This window comes from Babylonia areolata, chromosome 16 (assembly GCF_041734735.1).
Source record: "Babylonia areolata isolate BAREFJ2019XMU chromosome 16, ASM4173473v1, whole genome shotgun sequence".
NCBI classification, from domain to species: domain Eukaryota; kingdom Metazoa; phylum Mollusca; class Gastropoda; order Neogastropoda; family Buccinidae; genus Babylonia; species Babylonia areolata.
In genome coordinates this window covers 10,680,569-10,702,353 of record NC_134891.1, presented here as the reverse complement: position 1 = coordinate 10,702,353, position 21,785 = coordinate 10,680,569, and the positions used below count along the sequence as shown (strand labels likewise).

Sequence of the window (21,785 nt, the reverse complement as noted above, 5' to 3'; positions counted from 1 at the left end):
TGGTCTGGACGCTAGTCATTTGGATGAGACGATAAACCGAGGTCCCATGTGCAGCATGCACTTAGCGCACGTAAAAGAACCCATGGCAATAAAAGAGTTGTCCCTTGCAAAATTATGTAGAAAAATCCAGTTCCACAGGAAAAACAAAAAAACAAAACAAAAAAACAGCAAGCAGAAAAAATACAAAAAAAAAAGGGTGGCGCTCTCAGTGTACCAACACTCTCCCTGGGGGAGAGCAGCCTGAATTTCACAATGAGAAATATGTTGTGACAACAATGATAGATACAATATGTGCATGTTCTGCCATGCCTTCAGTCCACAGGTTTTCCAACATGAAAACCGACACTGATTCATTCACATCCTGCACTCTTTTCACACAAAGCCAGCGGTGTTTTATGTAGTAATTTAATGAAAAGGGTTATGAAAACAGAAGCATGCATACACAGGCACAGAAAGTCTGCAAACAGAACTAAATAACAATCATCGGCACATCATCTTGCAGTGTCCATCAGAAAGCAAAATGGTCACAAAATATATACCTCAAAAAAGAAACATTCACTTGTAAAAAAATAAAAATTAAAAAAAAAAAAAAAAAGAAACATCCATGCACTTTACCCCACAGCTGCTGATTCACAGTCAACAATGAAACACAAAATGCTGTAGTCCCCATCACTGCAAATGTTTTCTCCAGCAGCCTGGGCGATTGTGTAAGTGTACGGTACTCATGGGAAGGCAGATGCTGCTGCAGATAGTCAATACAGACTTTTGTAAGTCAATGAACTGATCAGGCAGAATGGGCACTTTGCTAGTGTACAGTACTCTTGGGAAGGCAGACGCTATTAGCAAATGGTAAAGCCTTTGTAAGTCAATAAAACTGAAAACAGCCGAAACCATGAAAGAATGGCTCAAGATGCAATCTGACGACCAAGCATTCATTTTCAGCAGTACTCCTTAAGATTCAAGCTAACCATCTTATTGGGGGGGAAAAAAAAAGAAGAAAAAATCAAGCACCAGAGTCAAAAGGCCTGAGGGGAAAATATGTGACGCACAGTATGGCAAGATAAACGCACCGAATCAAAAGACTAGCTGCATGACCAGTGCAGTACTTGGTCAATGTGTACATGGACAGTTAAGAAATATAAGCAACAGAGAGTCCTTTTTTTTTCTTTTTCTTTTTTTGGTGGGGTAATGGGGAAGCAGGCAGGAGACCTTGATTGGTTCCCTGTTCTGTGATCAATGTTGACCGACTGCAATCTGGCACAAACTCTGGCTGTTGTGTTGCAACTGTGAGTGTATGTGATAGCCTTCATAAAAGAATGAATAAATATACTGTCATCTTCAATATATGCTCCTGGTCATCTATTTCTTATCTCTTTCCCCCCCCCCCTCCTCCTCCCCCCTTTCCTTCCACAGAAAAACCATGTTGCTGCCAAATAGGAACTTTATTACAAACTTTGGTCACATAATGGTGATGCATATATCCATGAGATGGAACCATTCTCTCTCTCTGTGGTAATCCTTGCAAAATAATGTGTCTGCTGTTTAGTGGGTTTCCATGCACGCACACACGCACACACACACACACACACGCACACCAATGTTACCAGTTTCATACGACACTATTGTTCTATAACCAGAGAAAGCTGTGTTAATTGTTACACATCATACACTGTTGTTATATCACTAAGAGTTTAATTCAATTAATAGAGCTGAATGAAATTTGACTGATAATCTTACAACAGGTCCATGAATTGCGTTATCATTTCCTTTATGTTTCTAGTACCTTGCTGGAGATGTTTCTGTAAAACGCTGACTCCATACTCTGGTTGATAATCATAAACTGCACATCATTTGTCTTATACCTGGTTGATAATCATAAACTGCACATCATTTGTCTTATACTTGCCCTTGTTTTCCGTCTTCCAAAATATCAATGGACCAGAGTTCACAGACACCTTCCAAACAAACGAGAATTTCAAAATAAGAAAAGAAAAAGACTGCTGCTTCAGTATCCATCAATGTTAACCACAACACTTTGCTGGTTCACCAGTTTAGAAGCAATGAAGATGCAATAAAACATATCAAATGAGGAAAAAAATCAACACAAATTCTCAAATGACACAGAGTACAAAATGCTATATTAAAAAAAAAAGCAAACAAAAAAAACCTATCTTATTATGTAAGGCTAAATAGATAAAAAGATTTTTATTGTATAGATATATATATATATCATATATATTAAGGACAATTTCTACAACAGCTGTAAGTTTAACATTGTAAATATAGATTATATATATATATATATATATATATATATATATATATAAAGAAAAATACCCAAAATGCAGATTATACTGTCAGTAAATGGAAGCATAAATGAATTTTCAAGCCAATCAAAACAGCCGAGCACAAAGCTGTGTGACAACAGAAAACACACCACAACACTCACACTCCTGCATGGCTTCTTTACAAACATACATGTTTAATAGTGTTTAAAAATGTGTTACAAATTATGCAAGTATTGAGCTTCCAACTGAAAAGATGGTTTCTTATTTCTTTCAATAAAGGAATAAAATTAATACAGACACCACAGTATACAAGTAAAGGAAATAAGCAAGGACATACACAAAAAAAAATATATACAACTAGTTGTAACTCAAACATGATGTTCTATGCAGTGTCAATGTTATTGTTATTATTTTTGCTGGCATGATCTTTTTAGAGAAAGGTGACATTTTATAATTTTACATTCTCTGGATGACTTTGGTGTTTAAAGACAATATAATCAGGTCAAGGACATGACCTTGCTGCACTATGACATGACGCACAGTATGTCCACGGCATGACGCATTCTCACCCATATGAACACATTTGTCAATGCTGCCATTACTTCACAATAAACGCACAAGCTGGCACGTTTCATGTTCTGCACACATTGTGCACCTCCCATCAAAAAAAAGCTAACTAATCTAATTTGTCACCTTGTTTGTTAAGAACTTGAACTGTCATTTTCTTGCCGATGATGGAGGTGATGGTTCCACTGACAATCCTTACAACCACCCTGATTATCCCTTGTTGACGATGGAGATTAACACCTCTATTGACAATCCTTAGCACGCGCTTGATTATCCCTTGCTGACTGAGATTAACACCTCTGCTGACAATCCTTTGCAGTACAGATCATGAGAAGCCCACTTTGGTGTCCAACAACAAAGACATTCTTCCTTATAATTCCGCCCCTCATGACCAAACCGTGGCAGTACACATGGGTAATGAACAGCTATTTCCCAATATCTTTCTGGGGTTTTTTTTCTTGTTGTGTTTTTTCAGACATTGTAACAGAAAGGTTATGACAGTTGTTGAGAAACTGAGAGAACAACTGACATGTGTGTGATCCTCATTAAAACCTCTTTGTCCCCTGTCCCTTTCTCCATCCTTAGACCCTCTTCCCAAAAAGCCACAGAGTAAAGACGAAGGCACGTAGCGCTGTGCTAGAAAATAAAACAAAGGAGAAAATCATGGAGAAAACATTCAAAATATAAAATGCTGTCATCTGTCTTTTTTTTAAAGGCACAGGTCATAATGTTATCTAAAGGTATTCAGCTCTATATGTAACTAAGAACCGAACCTGGGAACTGCTCCCACAGATTCTTTTCCTGTCCTGAGATGCAAGATCCGACAACAACAATAAAAATTAAAAAAAAAAAAAAAAAAAAAAAAGGCAAGGTGGGTTCTTCCGGTCACTGATGCTTGACAAGCACAGCCGTTCACAGCCGCCCTGATATGGTTGAAGACAAATGAGCTAGGTCACCGTGACCAATGATCTTCCTGAAAGCGGAGGTTCACACAGACACAGACAGCTAAACTCTGTGGTCACACAACACAAACACTGCTGTCCACACAACACACTGCTGCATAGTTCTATAGAGCAGTCCCTGACAGTACGTTGTTCCATCGACAGGTTATTTTCCTTTTCTTCATTTTCCATTTCTTTTTCTTTCTTTTTTTTCTATGTTGCTTTCTTTTTCATCAGTCCTTTTCCTTCGGAATCTGAACAATGTCTTCTGTGCACAAGGGAGTCATAGTCCGCCAGTACATTAACACTGCATATGAAAGCGATGGAACATCAAAACATAGATATGTACACTGTTCTCCGAGATAAAAAAAACAACTAATTAATGGTGACACATTTATCCAAGGACACTGCAGAAACGATTTAGTATTAATCAGCAAAAAACTGAAGTGGTCAAAATATGTCAGAAGAAACAAAGCAGCAGCAAACACATAAAAGAGTATCATCAACAAGAAGTCAATCCTGCACAGGACTGGCGCTAACACACAGATATCTGACAACAGATTTATACAGCCTGAGTTTGTACACTGGAAACATGCACAATGTTAACTTCAGGAAGTATATCAACAAAAATCATACAACAGATTACACGACATAAACCCTCTTTCATTGAAAGGGACACCTGAAAAGGGCAACAACAGCATACTTTACAAAGTATCAAAAAATATCTTTATATATATAGCTACCAACTTCTGTACTAACAAATGTTGATTATTCTTAATTATGTCAACTAAACAACACATCTGGAGCAAACTTTTCTGGTCAAAGGAACGGACATTCCCAAAGTATTACACCTTGTGATTTTTTTACCAGTACAGAACTAAAACTCTACCATGTTACTTTAACAAACCACAGCTAGCCACAAAACCAAATGCCATTTGCTCCGTATCACTCTTTTCTATTTAAAAAAAATTAAAAAAAAATTAATCAAATTCCCAAAGTAAGTATTACTTACTTATAATTTTTACCAGTGCAGAACTATACCATGTTACTTTAACAAACCACAGCTAGCCACAAAACCAAATGCCATTTGCTCCATATCACTCTTTTATTTAACAAAAAAATAAATTCATCAATTTTTTTAAAACAACCAAAGAGGACATTCCCAAACCACCATGAACATCTGAATTCACTGTACCTCAGTGAAATTTCTGCTAACTGAGAGAGACAGAACTCTCAAAAAATACAAGTGTGCAGCCACCAGTCTGTATACAAGGAGTACATAACTATGCTGCTGACACCCATGGAAAACTGAAGCAAAAGAGCACACTCAAACTAAGTGTTAACAGTCTGAAGGGGCAAACATGAAAAGGGTTCAGATATTCGTCTACGTCTATTCTTCACAGGGAAAAGCTAAATTCAAACTGTCAAGGAAGCACTCTTTTTGCTGGTGTGAAGAGCACAGTAAATACATGACTGACATGCGAGAGAGAGAGAGAGAGAGAGAGAGAGTGGGAGAGCCGACATGCGAGAGAGCGAGCGAGAGAGAGAGAGAGAGAGAGAGAGAGAGAGAGAGAGTAGTGTGGAGGGTATGGGGGGGTCGGGGAGGGTGGGGAGTACTTGAACATAAGCAAATTGTCATTTATGAAAATTTTTGTCCTGTGTATTTCACACCTTTAAGATATTTCAGTTGAAAGAGAGAGACCGAGAGCCAGAGAGAGTGATCCACAATCAATAAAGTTGTACATGAAACTTTTGACTTGCATGCTCAAAAAACTTTAGAGAGACATGCTTCACATCGACTGCTCAGAACTAAACTCCAGGAGATCTCAAAGAGCTCTAAGGGAAAGTTTTCAAAATTTCAAGGCTTCATCAATAAGCAGACAAATTTTGCTAATCATCGTTTAGTTGGCCAGCCAGTGGGCAGGTAATGCAATGTTAATGCAATGTGCCGGTAATTAATCTAGCATGTCATTCAGTCCTGCCGTATGGGACATACACCTGCAAAATGTTGCACAGGCGTTTCACATGATCAGAAGAGCTGTATGATGCAGAGTAACCATATATATGATGTCTATAAACATCCTCCTTCAAAACGTCAGTCTCTGTGCAAAATGGAACTGAAAGATGATGACAAAAACCTGCACTTGAGTCACGTGATGTTGACATGACGCAACATGTTGAGTAACATGTCAATGTTATTGTACTGCTGTCATAAGTTATCGGCACCATCATGCTTGCTGCCAGCTGCAACATGTGTTCTTCCTTTTGTCCTTTGCTCACAAATCAAAACTATTCACCTCTTCATGTAGTGTTGTTGTGCTACATCTTGACAATGAGGGTCTTATTCTTTCTCAAATTTCAAAGAACAACAAAAATCAGCTGTTTTCCTTTTCAACGACGAATACAAACTTAAGGGTTTTCAAGGTGGTTCAGAATTTGTCATTTCCTGGATTTCAAGGGGATTCAGGGCCTTGAAAACTGTACTCTGAAATTCAAAGAGTTCCATGGAGCATAATTCTGAACCCTGAAAAAGCTCAGTTCCCTTCCGTTCAGTTCAGACAGATCAGTTCAAATACAACAAAAACCACAATCTGAAAACCTCAGTTGTGGACATAAGGAAGATGTGTACTTTTTCTTTCTATTTTCTTTTAAGAGGGCATTCACTTGTGACATCCCAAAGTAACCTGGGTGTCCAAGTACAGCAGCATGCCTACAGACGTAACACACCCCAGGGCCGCCGATGACAAAGGAGGGGTGTTGGGGGGGGGGGGGAAGGAGGTGGAGGAGGGATGGAGGAGGGTGGTGCCTTACTGCAGCCGACCACGGCCCAACAGGAAGAGGAGGGTGGAGGCCACACACAGAAGACAGGCCACAATGGTCAGCCCGAAGCTGTAGCCCAGGTCAAAGTCCAGGCTTGAGGTCCAGGGATTCTCTCCAGCAAACACAGCAAACTCGATCAACGTGCACCCAGCTGCAACAACACCACCACCAATGTTTGGTCAAGTCTCGTTCCTTCTTTGTTAGTAAAAGAAAACAGAATGATGATGATGATGATGATGAGAGAAAGCCAGTGGCGAGGGCAATGAGTACTTGCACAACAAAACGAATGCAAGGCAGGTAGTAGATTTTACCTTGGGTTGTTGCTTATAGTCCAACTGACCACACAGGGCCAAATCAGGACTGTCAAACCATACAAATGCTCAAGCTCGTCAACACAAAACTGTCACATAGTAGATTTTACCTTACCTCATGGCAAAGTTGCTCTAATGGCTACCTAGCCTAAACTCACGAGAACCTAGCCACTCTTGCAGCGAGGTGGCAAAAAATTAAAAAAAGCACATTCCTAGCATGTCTTATGAGAACCTCGCCTAACCAGCATGTAAGAAACGCGCCTCTGGCAGCAAAGACAACACTGTTTGGTCAGGACTCCTTTTTTGTCCATAAAAAAGGGAATGATGATATATCTATGGAAGTACTAAAAATTCAGCATGTTGGTCCAGGGATTCTGTCCAGAAAACACCACACACTCGATCAAGGCACACTCAACTGCAACAACACCAACGAAATTGCTTGGTCAAGACTTGATCGTTTGGTGTCCATGAAAGAAAAGAGAATGATGAGCTAAGCATGGGAGGATGGAATTTTCATTTAATGTCCTGTCCCACATACCAGTGATTGTGGAGAAGCAAGCATGGGAGTTCTATCCTCGTTTCTCTCTAACAACCCCTAGACTACTGCTGACAAGCTATCTTTGAACTCATTCAAACCCCCGCCCGCCCGAGAGGTGTGCACCGCTCTGATCGGCGTTCTCTTCCTGAGCCCGCCTGACAGGCATGTGAAGAAACCTGTCTATTTAACCAGTTTGTCAGCTCATTACTATGCATGAAACTGCTAGGTAAGGGAAGTTACTCCAAATTAACTTCCTTCCTCACTGGTACACGAAGTTTCGCTCCAAGAATCGAACAATTAGTGTTTTTTATCCGATTTTCTACACTGATATGGTAAAACATCAAAGCCTTACTGCACAGTTTCCAGCTCAATGAAATTATGATGGACTCTTGCAGTGAATTCAACCCAGATAATGACCATTTGTCTTATAATTCTTTCGATAATTCATGGGAAAGTGATGGAGATGAAATTAGCAACCAGTGTAGACAAAGTGGCGGACATTTCAATAAAGAAGATAGCCCACAACCTTCAACATTGACAGAAGCTGACATTTTACAATCAAAATTACATTTCAGTCATTATGTGAAGTTCAGTAGCTACTGGTTGACCGGCTGCTATAAATTTGTGCCTGAAGTGAAGCAACCCTTCCCGTTGATGCAGCCAGGCCAAAACATGTCAGGCCGGGAAGGCTGCACAGACAGAAGACCTTAAAGAGCTGAAAGGGTTAACTCCTACACTACAGCTGATGAGTATGCTCAACAGTGAGGCTGTCATCTCACTGTGACAAAACTGAGCTCACTTGTCAGGATGTCGGTCAGCATTTTCCATTTGAACTTCTTCCCCTTCAGTTCAGCATAATAACTTGCACCACTTGAAAGTGCACACTACTACTGTAATTTTCAGCCTATAAGGCACTTTTTTTTTCCTTTTTTTTTATTTTACTCAAATATGACCCCTGCATGTTATCAGCTGTATCTGTGTCTCAAAACTAAATTCTGACCACCACATGGGGGCCACCTAACAGAGTAACAGAGCCCATTCTACAATGCACTGATCTCAAATTCAAAAATATTTCACGTCTGTAAAAAAAAAAACATAATTAAAAAAAAAATTAATTTCAAGTGCCAAAAGCACAATTTGAGAATTTATACATTTACTCCTCAACCTTTATAAAATATTGTTCACTTTGAAAATTTTATCCAAAATTAAAACTTCATATTATTTAAGTCTGATTGGCAACAAGAAAAGACAACTGGGGCCAGAACTCACTAAAAAAAAAAGGGGGGGGGGTTACTTCCCTTCATATTCACACTGAGCATAACTGACGAAGCAACCGGCTGTAATTTCATGCATGTAAAATTGGTTATGATTACACATGGAAGCATTCCAACAACCCACTTCGTGCTTTCTGCAGTCCAGGAATACAAATAATCCAGTGCCTAATTTGGGACTGTCACTTTGTACAGTAATTTTGGAGGGATTTTGTATCGTTGCTGCACAACAAATTTTGATAGGGAGGTGTTACTATTCAAGTATGAACAATATCAGTATAAACCAATATTCTGAAATGAAAGGGTGCCACATCAGTGCAGCAGAAAAAAACAACAACAAAATAACAGTGCAGCAGAAGAAAAAAAACACAAAACAAAAACCAAAAGTATCAGTATCAATAACTCAAAGAGGCATCACTGAGTCGGACAAATCCATATAGGCTACACCACATCTGCTAAGCAGATGCCTGACCAGCAGCATAACCCAATGTGCAAGTCAGGCCTAAAAAAAACAAAAATAAACATATATATATATAGAGAGAGAGAAAAAAGAAAAACAAACACACCAGTCTGTGACATATTCCAAATTTTCGGAACGATCATGTTCCTTCCTCAAGGGATAAGTTGTTTACATGTTACCAGGGTCACTCTTATGCAGCTATTATGACGCAAGCACGCCATGACGTACATGTTGTAATGCAATTTCACTATGCCAGGTTTCGCCCAGAGCCTAAAGAACTGCAACTGTGTGTGTGTGTGTGTGTGTGTGTGTGTGTGTGTGTGTGTGTGTGTGTGTGTGTATATATATATATATATAAAATAAATAATTTCATAAAAAATATAAAAAGAAAATAAATCAATCAATCAACAAACAAACAAACAGAGAGCAGCTTACCTCCAGCAGCGGCGGCAGCCATAGCAACGAGGGCAAACATCTTGGCCTTGTCGCTCAGGAAGCAGATCAGGGCTGTACAGGCCAAGGACGCTGCCATCACCAGAATGCCAAGGATGCTGAACGCTCGGCAGGCATTGAACCAGGCCGGAAGATCTGCACACACACACACACACACACACACACACACACAAATATCAACAATGGTTTCTATATACATTTCAAAAGAAGAACACAGAACGTTCAGTGAGTTACAACACACCGTCACAAACTTTCCAGACATGGAATAAACATCCGACAATCCATCAATGCTGATGATACAGAATCGGTTTCCACAACTTACTGTATGGTCTGCAGTTAACGCAGACTTTTCAGAACACTTACATTTTAAGTGTATATATGGTTATTGCCACGTCCAAAAAACAAAAACATAAACCAAAAAAGGTCTTCCTTTTCGATATATTTCTTTGAATTGTAAAATATTGGCATACATGTACAAAACAGCAAAAGTTGTTTATGCATTTCATTCTCTCTATTTTGTTTTACTGCTTTTGTATAGGAAATTTACATCTAATTAATTTCTTTATTTTTACCCTTTTTTTTCTAAGCTGCTCTTGTACCCTATAACGAACCAAGTTTCATTCATGCACTTCCTGAAAGTTTGAGTATCCAACTGGTATTTAGCTGTACAAACTGATTTTTAGTGCAATTTACATGCGAACAGAATTCTAGACAGCAATTCAGTCTAACTGTAATTTTTTTTTTTTAAATGTCTCAACATTAGTTTGATGCTGGCAAGGATTGTAAGACAGCAGATGGAACCAGTTTATTCATGCAGTCTATTTCAGCAGAAAATCTAATTTTTTTAGTTTCAGTTTCTGTTCCTCATGATGTCCGAGTTAAAGTGAAGTGGAAATTGTAGCAATGAGAAAGTAGAGACATGATCACACAAACACACTCAAGACATGAGACATTTTCATACGACATCCCAAGGTTTGCACATGAGAAGCAAGATGGCAAAGCCTTAGCATGTGGGCTATGAGAGTAAAATGCTCAATTAAGTTATCACATTGATGAAGGAGAAAAATTGCCTGGATTGTGTCATAATATCAATGTAAGGTCAGATCACTCCTAAACAACTTAAAAAATCATCACAAAATTGAGAAAATTTCTAACCCTAAAATAAGCAGATTAGTTGGTGCCACAAACTAAATAAATGGCTGCTCACTGTTGGAACTACTGAAAAGTCAACTGAGAAGCTGCAATTGTTTCTCTCCAAGTTCTCACTGAAATTTGCATACTATTCACAAACCACAAATCTCATGGTTTTTAATCTTCATGAGATTTCTGTGATACGCACAGATATTTCCATGTATGGTTTGCACATGCAAACTATGTGTTAAGTATAACAGTGACAAACATTAAACCACAAGGCAAGTGCATGTGTTTATTGACGGTCAGTCATAAACATTAAGCACTAACTGATGAGGCCTTTAAACAATTCTGCAAATAGAATTCAGCAACCTCCATCGCCTCTTTTCAAAAATATGTTCTCGCAAACTATCAACATAATCCACATCCTGATTTCCTATGTGACAAACTTGGGCTGCCACTCCTGGCGACCTAACATCGATGGTTCCCTGTGGACTGCCGACGCTGGAATTGCGACGGATGAACCCGGGTGTAGCCGTGTATGGGGGAATCTAAATGAGCGGCGTGGGAGTAATGCCACTGAAACGGTGCACCTTGGGCTGCCAAAATTGATTTAAGCATAGGTGCCTGCTGGCTGGGGTCACTATAGCAATGCATACTGATGATGTTACTCATCTGCCAGTTACACGTGATAAAGATTAAGCTGCACATTTGTGCTCTATCACAATGTCATTAAAAATAATAGTGCTTATAGCTTTTAGAGGCGTTTGATTGGCTGAGAGCGGACCGGGGCAGGACGGCTCGTCTTTTCACTGTTAGCCGCGCGAAATTTGGCCAAGCAGAGCAAACCGATAGGCCTAGTTTGCATCAGTTTGACATGGTACAGTATATGACACCAAAAATAATTTTATTCAGAAGTAATCTATCAGTTTATTTGGAAGGAAGTAGTATATCACAAACGATATTTGCAAGAGGAATGTGCAAACAAACAGGTTAACCATCACCAAGCACCCAGCTTTAACCAACAAATGACTGCTCAGGTTTAAATAGTATAAGACTTCACACTGTTAAAAAAATAATAATAATTAAAAAAAGCCTTTCTAAGGCGTCATTCTTTCTGAATCAATGCTTTGGTGGAGTTAGCTCTGCTTGAAACAGTTATTTCCTGAAGAATATTCAGAATGATCTCCCATTGCTTGGAAGAATTTTGCTGCTGCTGGCAGATGTATGCTTCAAAGAAACAAAAGAATTTTTTTTTTTCAATCAAAAATGATCAAATGACTGCTGTTAATCAATGTCTGCACCAACATAAGCCTGGCAAGCTTTCAGGCCTGACTTGAGGCCAGGCTCAGAACATGCAAAAGCTTGCACATGGCAGAAAAAAAAAAACATAACAAATCAGACCAGCCTTATTCCTGAAAGAAATGAAGGTTGTATTTTCTTTTCCACATTTCCAAAGCTCTGAACAAGGCTAGAAAGTAAAATGTGAAAGAAAACATGTGGCCAACCCTACGATCAAGCAAGAAACTGATCTTTTTGTCTTTGCTTGTTTGTCAGGTGGAGGGGCGCAGTCTGCTCCCCTGACAGATAAGTTGGAACGTGTGGAAAGAACTGATTTGGACTTCCAGAGAAAATTAATCAAAGTTTACCATGGATGAACACTCGAACACATACACACACACACACACACACACACACACACACGCAGACAAACAGGCACAAGTAAAAATCAGAAAACCTTACCGACTGCACGGCCAAAACTGATGGTTGCACACACGTCACCTTGGCAGCTTTTCCATAAGCCAATTGAAGCATCAATTCTGAAAGCAAGCAAGCAAGCAAACAATAAGGGGAGGGCATCACAGAGAGAGAGAGAGAGAGAGAGAGAGAGAGAGAGAAACGGAGAGATAGAAACACAAAGAGAGAGAACAAAGATCCTCAATGAGGGAAGTGGAATAAGCATTTGTATTTGTATCTCTCTTTTTCGTCACAACAGAATTATACATGTACTCCCTTCTTACTGGAACATTTCCACCCACTTTCAAAACTGCAATCGTCCGGCCTCTTCTGAAAAAACCCAATCTTGATGCAAATATTTTGAAAAATTATCGACCAGTTTCTAACCTTTTCCTGTCCAAATTCCTTGAAAAATCTGTCCTGAAGCAGCTCAACAACCACCTTTGTTTCAACAATCTCCTTCATCCTTTTCAGTCTGCACATCGTGCCGACCACAGCACCGAAACCACTCTCCTTCACATCCTGAACAATCTACTGCTAGCGTCCGACTCTGGAAAAATTTCCCTTCTCACTCTTCTCAACTTGTCAGCCGCCTTTGACAAGATAGACCATTCAATCCTTCTTTCCCGTCTTCATTTTACATTTGGCATCAACGGCACTGTTCTCAACTGATTCAAATCTTATCTCACTGATCGATTCCAGTCTGTCATTGTCGATAATTTCCAGTCTGAACCTGTTAAAATCAAACACAGAGTCCCACAGGGATCTGTTTTAGGCCCAGTTCTCTTCACACTGTACACTGCTCCTCTTGCTGAAATTATCAACCACCACAATGTCAGTCATCATTCCTATGCTGATGACACTCAACTTCAGCAGAGTGATACCCCTGAAAAATTGTCCTCGCTCTTGCAGGAGACATCTGAATGCTTCCTGGACATTAAAAACTGGATGACTCTAAACAAGTTACAATTGAACGCAGACAAAACCGAAGCAATGGTCATAGGAACTAAAAAACTCTCTTCCATCACAGCTTGCAAAATCAAACTTGGCAGTACATCCATCCCTCTTTCCAGCTCAGTCAGGAACCTTGGTGTTGTTCTTGACAACACACTGTCCATGCAAGAATTTATCAGTCAGACATGTCAATTCTGCTACTGTCAACTGCGACGCATCAGTTCCATTCAGAAATATCTGTCCACCGACGCAACATCTAACTTGTCATTTCTCTCATTCTCTCTCGCCTTAACTACTGTAACTCCCTATTGTCTAGTTGTTCAACAGTTTCAGTTTTTCATGGAGGCGCCACTGAGTTTGGACAAATCCATATATGCCACACCATATCTGGTAGGCAGATGCCTGACCAGCAGCACAACCCCACACTCCAAGTCAGGCCATGAGTGCATGCATTTGTATTTGCGTACCCATCAGAGTAGATTTCTTCTGCAGAATTTTGCCAAAAGGACAACACTTGTTGCCATGGGTTCTTTTACAGGGCGCCAAGAATGTGCTGCACACACAGGACCTCCGTTCATCATCATCTCATCCGAATGACTAGATGCTCAGTTTGACTCTCCTGTCAAACTTGGGAGAGAAAGGGTGAGAGCAGGATTCGAACCCAGGTAAGCCTCACAGATGAGTGTCTTAACCATTCTGCCATCTTCCTGTAATTCAACAACAAGACCAATGAAGAAAGAAAGACGACGTACTCTAATCAGACAAGGTAGCCATTCAAGGACCTTCTCTATTATTCAACCACAACAAGACCCAACGAGGAAAGACGACGTACTCTAATTAGACAAGGTAGCCGTTCAAGGACCTTCTCTATTATTCAACCACAACAAGACCAACGAGGAAAGACGACGTACTCTAATTAGACAAGGTAGCCGTTCAAGGACCTTCTCTATTATTCAACCACAACAAGACCAACGAGGAAAGACGACGTACTCTAATTAGACAAGGTAGCCGTTCAAGGACCTTCTCTATTATTCAACAACAAGACCAACGAGGAAAGACGAACGATCTACCCTTGATAGCCATTCAAACACCTTCTCTTTTATCAAACATCAAAACCAATGGAGAGAAGAGAGACCATGTACTCTTGATAAAAACAAGGTAGCCATTCAAGACACACACACACACACACACACACACACACACACCCCACCCCCGCACCCCTCTCCCCCCAAAAAAAAAGTGACATACGTGACGACGATTCCATGGACCCTTGTGCTGACTTCCTTGGTGGCCCAGCCCGGTGTGGCGGCTCCCACGATCTGCAGGATCAGAGCCAGACCCACGGCTCCCCCCGCAATCAGGATTATCATGTGTGGCATAGCGAACCCCATGGTGACTGGAAAGGAGTAACTCTGCTACCAGGTATCTGGAAAAAAGAAAACCATAAAATAATGCAATGGTAAAAGTGAGGTAAGGTCAGGTCAGGTGAGGTAGGGTGGAGTAAAGGTAGGTTAAGGAAAGGTCAAGGTAAGGTCAAGGTCAAGGTAAGGTCAAGGTCAAGTAAGGTCAGGTACTGTAAGGTAAGGTAGAATCAGGTCAAGTAAGGTCAGATACCAGAAAGTCAGGCCAGGTAAGATAAAGGTAAAAAAGGTAAGGATAAGGTAAAGTAAGGTCAGGAAAGATCAAGGTAAAAAAGGTAAGGAAAGGGTTTCAGGTACAGTCTGGTACAGTCTGGTCCGTTCCAATCAGGTAAGGTAACGCAAGATAAAGTAAGGTAAGTTGAGGTCAGGTCAGATAACAGTACGGTAAAGGTCAGGTAAGATAAAGTAAGGCGAGGTAAGGCAAGGTAAGTATCAGTACCAGTAACTCAAGGAGGCGTCACTATGTTCAGACAAATCCATATATGCTACACCACATCTGCTAAGCAGATGCCTGACCAGCAGCTTAAGATAAGACAAGGAGTAAGATAAGATCAGAAAAGATAAAGAAAGGTAAGGTAAGGTAAGGTAACATAAAGAAAGGTAAGGTAAGGTAAGGTGAAATACAGAAAGGTAAGGTAAGGTAAGGCAAGATAAAGGTAAGATAAAGAAAGGTACGGCAAGATAAAGGCAGGTAAGGTAAAGGTAAGGTAAGGTAAGATAAAGAAAGGTACGGTAAGGTAAAGAAAACGTACGGTAAGGTATGGTAAGGTAAGGTAAGGTAAGCAAGGTACGGGGTGTGCCGTCACCACAGATCACAGCACTTTCTCCCTTCCCTGACCCGAGCTACAGCTGACCAGAGTTTCTGTGTGGGTAGGGCACAGAAAGCAAGGGGGCAATGGACCATACATGAAGGGCACAGACCAGGCTAGTGGGGGTGGGGCTGTGGGGGGGAGGGGAGGTGGTTGGGGGAGCAGAGGCAACAGACCTGTCCGTCATTCCAAAACAGAAGAACATAATGCTAGAATGGCACTGAACGTACACAGTTTATTAAAAATTAAAAAAAAATTATTAAAAAAAAAAAAAAAAAAAAAGTGGCTTCCGTATCAGTCAATAATCAAAAATACCCCTTCACAGATGTCACAACTTAATACTGCTGCTGAAGAATCTATGAACTTGGCTCTCGATGAAAATATATCTCTGTGTGTTTACTAATACATGTATGTAAATTTATGTAAATTCATGTATCATAAATGCTGATATTTCAATATGTCAGTTCTTTTTTCTTTTCTTTTTTTGCCAGGATACATTCTCAATATTGTTGACTGTGCGATGAAGCTTTTGTTGTTTTTGTTGCTTTGTTGTCTATTTGTTTCATGACATTTGTGGTTTATTTTGTGTGTGTTGGTTTTTTTTTTATCTTGTTTTGTGAGTGTGTGTGTGTGTGTGTGTGTGTGTGTGTGTGTGTTCTTTTTATCTCCTTTCTATGTCATGAAATGGAATTAACCCTTGCATATCAGTTGCTGCTGTAATACCCTGCAGTTGCTTACAGTGGTAAATATGAATTGTGCAAAATTCTGGAAATGACTGATGATGAGATTCCTCATTTGAGAAATATAACCTTCAAGGCAAGAGACAAACAAACAAAAATAGTGAATAAAATAAAAATTTTTTTTTTAAATAAAACGTCTGTCATTCCAGTGAATCAGAAAGGTTGCTATGGTTTGCTGGGTACCCGACTTCTTTCCTCGTCCCCAAATACATAGACACCATCATTGTTATGACTAGTCGCTGCGGTGACAATACATGTATGTATATGACTGTCTGCCAACAGGAACACACACACACACACACACACACACACACACACTCATACACACACACACACCGGTTATCGACCAATAAAATGCAAATCTAAGGAAGGCAAACACACACACACACACACACACACACACACTGGTTATCGACCAATAAAATGCAAATCTAAGGAAGGTAAAGAGACACACACACACACACACACACACACACACACACACACACACACACCGGTTATCGACCAATAAAATGCAAATCTAAGGAAGGCAAACACACACACACACACACACACACACACTCACACACACACACATTCATACACACACACACACACACACACACACACTGGTTATCGACCAATAAAATGCAAATCTAAGGAAGGCAAAGAGAGAGAGAGACACACACACACACATTCATACACTCACACACACACACACACACACTGGTTATCGACCAATAAAATGCAAATCTAAGGAAGGTAAAGACACACACACACACACACACACACACACACACACACACACACTCACACACACACACACACACAGGTTATCGACCAATAAAATGCAAATCTAAGGAAGGCAAAGAGAGAGAGAGAGAGACACACACACACACACATTCATACACACACACACACACACACACAGGTTATCGACCAATAAAATGCAAATCTAAGGAAGGCAAAGAGAGAGAGACACACACACACACACATTCATACACTCACACACACACACACACACACACACACACACTGGTTATCGACCAATAAAATGCAAATCTAAGGAAGGTAAAGAGACACACACACACACACACACAGAGGTTATTGACCAATAAAATGCAAATCTAAGGAAGGCAAAGAGAGAGAGAGAGAGAGACACACACACACACACACACACACACACACTGGTTATCGATCAATAAAATGCAAATCTAAGGAAGGCAAAGAGAGAGAGAGATACACACACACACACATTCATACACTCACACACACACACACACACACACACTGGTTATCGACCAATAAAATGCAAATCTAAGGAAGGTAAAGACACACACACACACACACACACACACACACACACTGGTTATCGACCAATAAAATGCAAATCTAAGGAAGGTAAAGACACACACACACACACACACACACACACACACACACACACACACACACACACACAGAGGTTATTGACCAATAAAATGCAAATCTAAGGAAGGCAAAGAGAGAGAGAGAGACACACACACACACACACATTCATACACACACACACACACACACACACACACACACACACTGGTTATCGACCAATAAAATGCAAATCTAAGGAAGGCAAAGAGACAGATTGAAAGAGAAATACTGCACATAAAACAAACAACCACCATGTTCGCTGACTGTTGAACAAAAACAAAGCGAGGCAACTTTTAAGCCATCATGCATCGATTGCTTCCAGTTGTTGGTCTGTCATCTTGCAAACAAAAACCGATCAATCAATTATCAGTTGCTAAGCTTCTTGATTTTTTTTTCCTCATGTGGACAGGGGGAGAGGATTTACAAACAAAAGCCAAACAATCAATTATGAGAAGCTAAGCTTCTTGATCTTTTTTTGTTTGTTTGTTTTGTTGGGTTTTTGACTCACTTGTGTAAACAAAGTGAGTCTATGTTTTAACCCGGTGTTCGGTTGTGTGTGTGTGTGTGTGTCTGTGTGTCTGTGTGTCCGTGGTAAACTTTAACATTGCCATTTTCTCTGCAAATACTTTGTCAGTTGACACCAAATTAGGCATAAAAATAGGAAAAATCCAGTTCTTTCCAGTCATCTTGTTTAAAACAATATTGCACCTCTGGGATGGGCACAAAAAAATAAAAAATGAAGCCTAATCATATGCAAACTGCATTTACTCATATTTATATTTTTTGTAATCTCTAAACTTGGCACTTTGATCTGATATTCTGACCCAACAACAAGAGCAGTCATTATTTTTTTTCATGTAGACAGGGGAGAGGAGGGGGGGGGGGGGTGTCATTGGAGGAACAAGGTGTGAATGGTAACGACTGACAAGCAACCATCACCATTGCTTGCAGAAGGGGGTAGGGTTGAAAAACATGGGGGTGGGGCGTGGGGATTGAGAAAGTGGGAGATGTGGGCAGGTGGGTGGGGAGGGGTGTTTTGGGGGGGGGGGGGGGGGGAGAATCATGTCAACCACTCTCTTATCTGTGTGGAGCGGGACACAAAAACCTGGGAGATGAGGAAATAGGAACGGCAATGAATCACTTGACAAAAATGTGATTACACACACACACACACCAACCCCCCCCCCCCCCCCCCCCCCCCCTTCCGCCAAAATAAAATCTTAAAAAAATGAAAACAAACGGAAAACCCAAAAAGAGGGAGTGTGAGGACACATGTGGTTCTTGCGAAACTGCGTTCCACTGCACGAGGTACCACCACCCTCCTTGTCAGGGGAACAACAGTAATGCAGTCTTGCGCAATAGGTCATCTCCAGGGCTTGCCACTTGAAATTCGTTTTGAGAAAAAGATGAGATCATCATCAGAAACAAACGCAGCGCTTGCGCAAGATCTCTCTCTCTCTCTCTCTCTCTCTCTCTCACACACACACACACACACACACACACACACACTCACACACACTCACACACATATATTTAACTGTGTGTACAATTTTTTCAACCTGGTTACAAAACAGATCAGGAAAATTTCTTACAACTTTAACCAAATTTGTGTGTGTATGGGTGTGGGGTGGTGTGTGTGTGGGGGGGGGGGGGTGAGTGGGAGAGGGGGCGGGGTACAGTGTGTGTGTGTGAGAGTGTATAAGTGTGTGTGAGTGAGTATGTGTGTGAGTATGCGTGTGTGTGTGTGTGTGTGTGTGTGTGTGTGTGCATGTGTGGTATCTCTTTCACTATCTCTGCTCCCCCCCAACTACACCCTCCCCCCACCCCCGATCCAATCCCCCCCCCCCCCTCAACCTCTCTTTCACTGGTGCAGAGCATAACACACTGGCAGCTGGACTGCACTGCATAATGCCTTCCATTATGTGCTTCTACATGTTCCGCGACCAAACTGCACCAAGGGAGGCAATCGTTTAATACTTGACACCATCCCACTCTGTGCACGCTTATCTCCCCTGTCTGCATATCCCTCACCCAGACCTGACCAATTCACCACAAATGTGTGTGTGTGTGTGTGTGTGTGTGTGTGTATGTGTGTAGGTGCGTACGTGCGTGCGTGCGCGCGCGCCCACGTGTGTATGTGTGCGCGCGTGCGCGAGTGCGCGCGCGTGTGTGTGTGTGTGCGTGCACGCGCGTGTGTATGTGTGACTTCAGCCTGACCGAATGACACAGGAAACGAATGTGTGAGCCTTAATAATTTTTTTTTTTTTTAATTACAAAGGCAGCTCCCAATCAGCTCTACCCAGGAAGGCAGCCTGTTTGTGCTTATGACTGTGTTTGCAAAGCACTTTAATTAACTGCAGCCTGGTCTCTGAACGAGGATACACACTGTAACAGTATCCGTACCGCTCCCAAAATACCATGAGACGTGCAGATGTACCCGTGCAGCCATGGACTCAGTTTCAAGGAAAACTATTATCATACATTTAAGCAAGCAGGCGGACAAAAATGCCAAGTAAACCCAACGCCAAGCTAAAACCAAACACAAACAACTGACACCAGAGAAATCATGAAAACCTGCTGATTATGTTGATTGTGAACACTGTGAAAACTGATCCACGGTTTTTCATAGATCTTTCAATAAAACAAAATTTACGTTAATAATGATGATAAATTAAAATGCTTAAAAAAAATTTTTAAAAATAAAAATAAAAAAACGAAAGTGGAAACAAAGGGTCATTAAAAGCAATTATTTCATATAATGTATGATAGTCGTGTGCGACTGGATCCATCAGAACAGCAGATTGAAGAGTCAGGCAACTGCTGTCCCGACTATCTGGGCTAGAATCCTGGACTTTAGTGCAGTGTCTTGCCAATGTCACACCCCCACTCTTTCGGCCAAGAGGGTTTTAGGGCATACTTCATATTAGAAAAAAAAAAGGAAAAAGAGTTGAGCAAATCGATACTTCTATCCGGTTTGGACACACAACTTTAATTAAATCCAAACCACTCCATTCCAATCCAAATGACACGGTCTCCATTCCAATCCACATGACACGGTTTCCATTCAGTATGGAACCGCAGACAGAAGGCGCAACGGCCTCAGAAGTGCCAGTTGCATTGCTTGGTTCTAACTTTCTGACAGTTACACGTAACTAAATGCCTACATTGACCGAACTACGCCATTGGTCAGTTCCATACTACACACAGTTAGCAGCTGGTTACGACCATACTAGGCTCTTCCGTCCGAGCAATGCAACTGGCTCAGTGTAGTTCTGTCTGGGACTTAATTTGGATAAATCAAAGTACCACACTTTTGTATTTTAGAATGTCTTAGTTCATCACTGAGTGGAGGCATGCAATGAATACAGCAGGTCATACACGCAGCCACGCGGAATCGCACTGACACACGGGTGGAAAGGGTGTTGAGTGAGATGCACGTGCATGCACATTCACCAATATATAATACACAACACTAGAGCACGAAAAACCCAGACAGTGTAACAAATGTAAAACATTAAAGAGAGAAAAACAACAAAAACACGTGTACATAGGTATGAAAACACAGAGAATTGTGGGAGAAAGGTTATGAATGTGAGAGAGTCGGCAGGAGACAAAAACCTCCATATCCCCCACTCCCCTCGCCCACCAAAATGGAAGAATAATGCACATGGGGAGCGTATCGTTGTGCCGCCGACCCGCTATACCGCCGACCCGTTTACGGATTGTCTTTTGTCACAAAAAAGACAAAACAAGATGGGCAAGCCATACTAATAATCTCCCTTTTTATTTGATATTTGGGTCACAGTAACGTCACAAATGGCGCAACTGGGTCCAAACGTATGCATTCGCGAATCCATTTCCTTGTTTTGGGCTATAGATACTAGTGGAGAAATGATCTGTACAAGAAACTTTCCTTTAAAATTCGTTTCTAGCACACTTTTTTCTTTTTGCTTGT

At 40.9% G+C, this 21,785-nt stretch overlaps 1 protein-coding gene across 1 annotated transcript in view; it reads right to left on the bottom strand.

Annotated features, from left to right (window-relative positions):
• Window positions 1-389: 389 nt before the first annotated feature.
• The window catches only part of LOC143291141 (uncharacterized), a 61,306-nt gene continuing 39,910 nt past the window's right edge, over window positions 390-21,785 (bottom strand). The window contains exons 2-5 of the mRNA XM_076600811.1: window positions 14,720-14,897; window positions 12,524-12,600; window positions 9,632-9,784; window positions 390-6,767 (exon numbers count right to left, since the gene is read on the bottom strand). Coding sequence (XP_076456926.1) covers window positions 6,604-6,767; window positions 9,632-9,784; window positions 12,524-12,600; window positions 14,720-14,862 — 537 coding nt within the window. The 5' untranslated portion in view covers window positions 14,863-14,897 and the 3' untranslated portion in view covers window positions 390-6,603. The remainder of the gene's footprint in view (window positions 6,768-9,631; window positions 9,785-12,523; window positions 12,601-14,719; window positions 14,898-21,785) is intronic.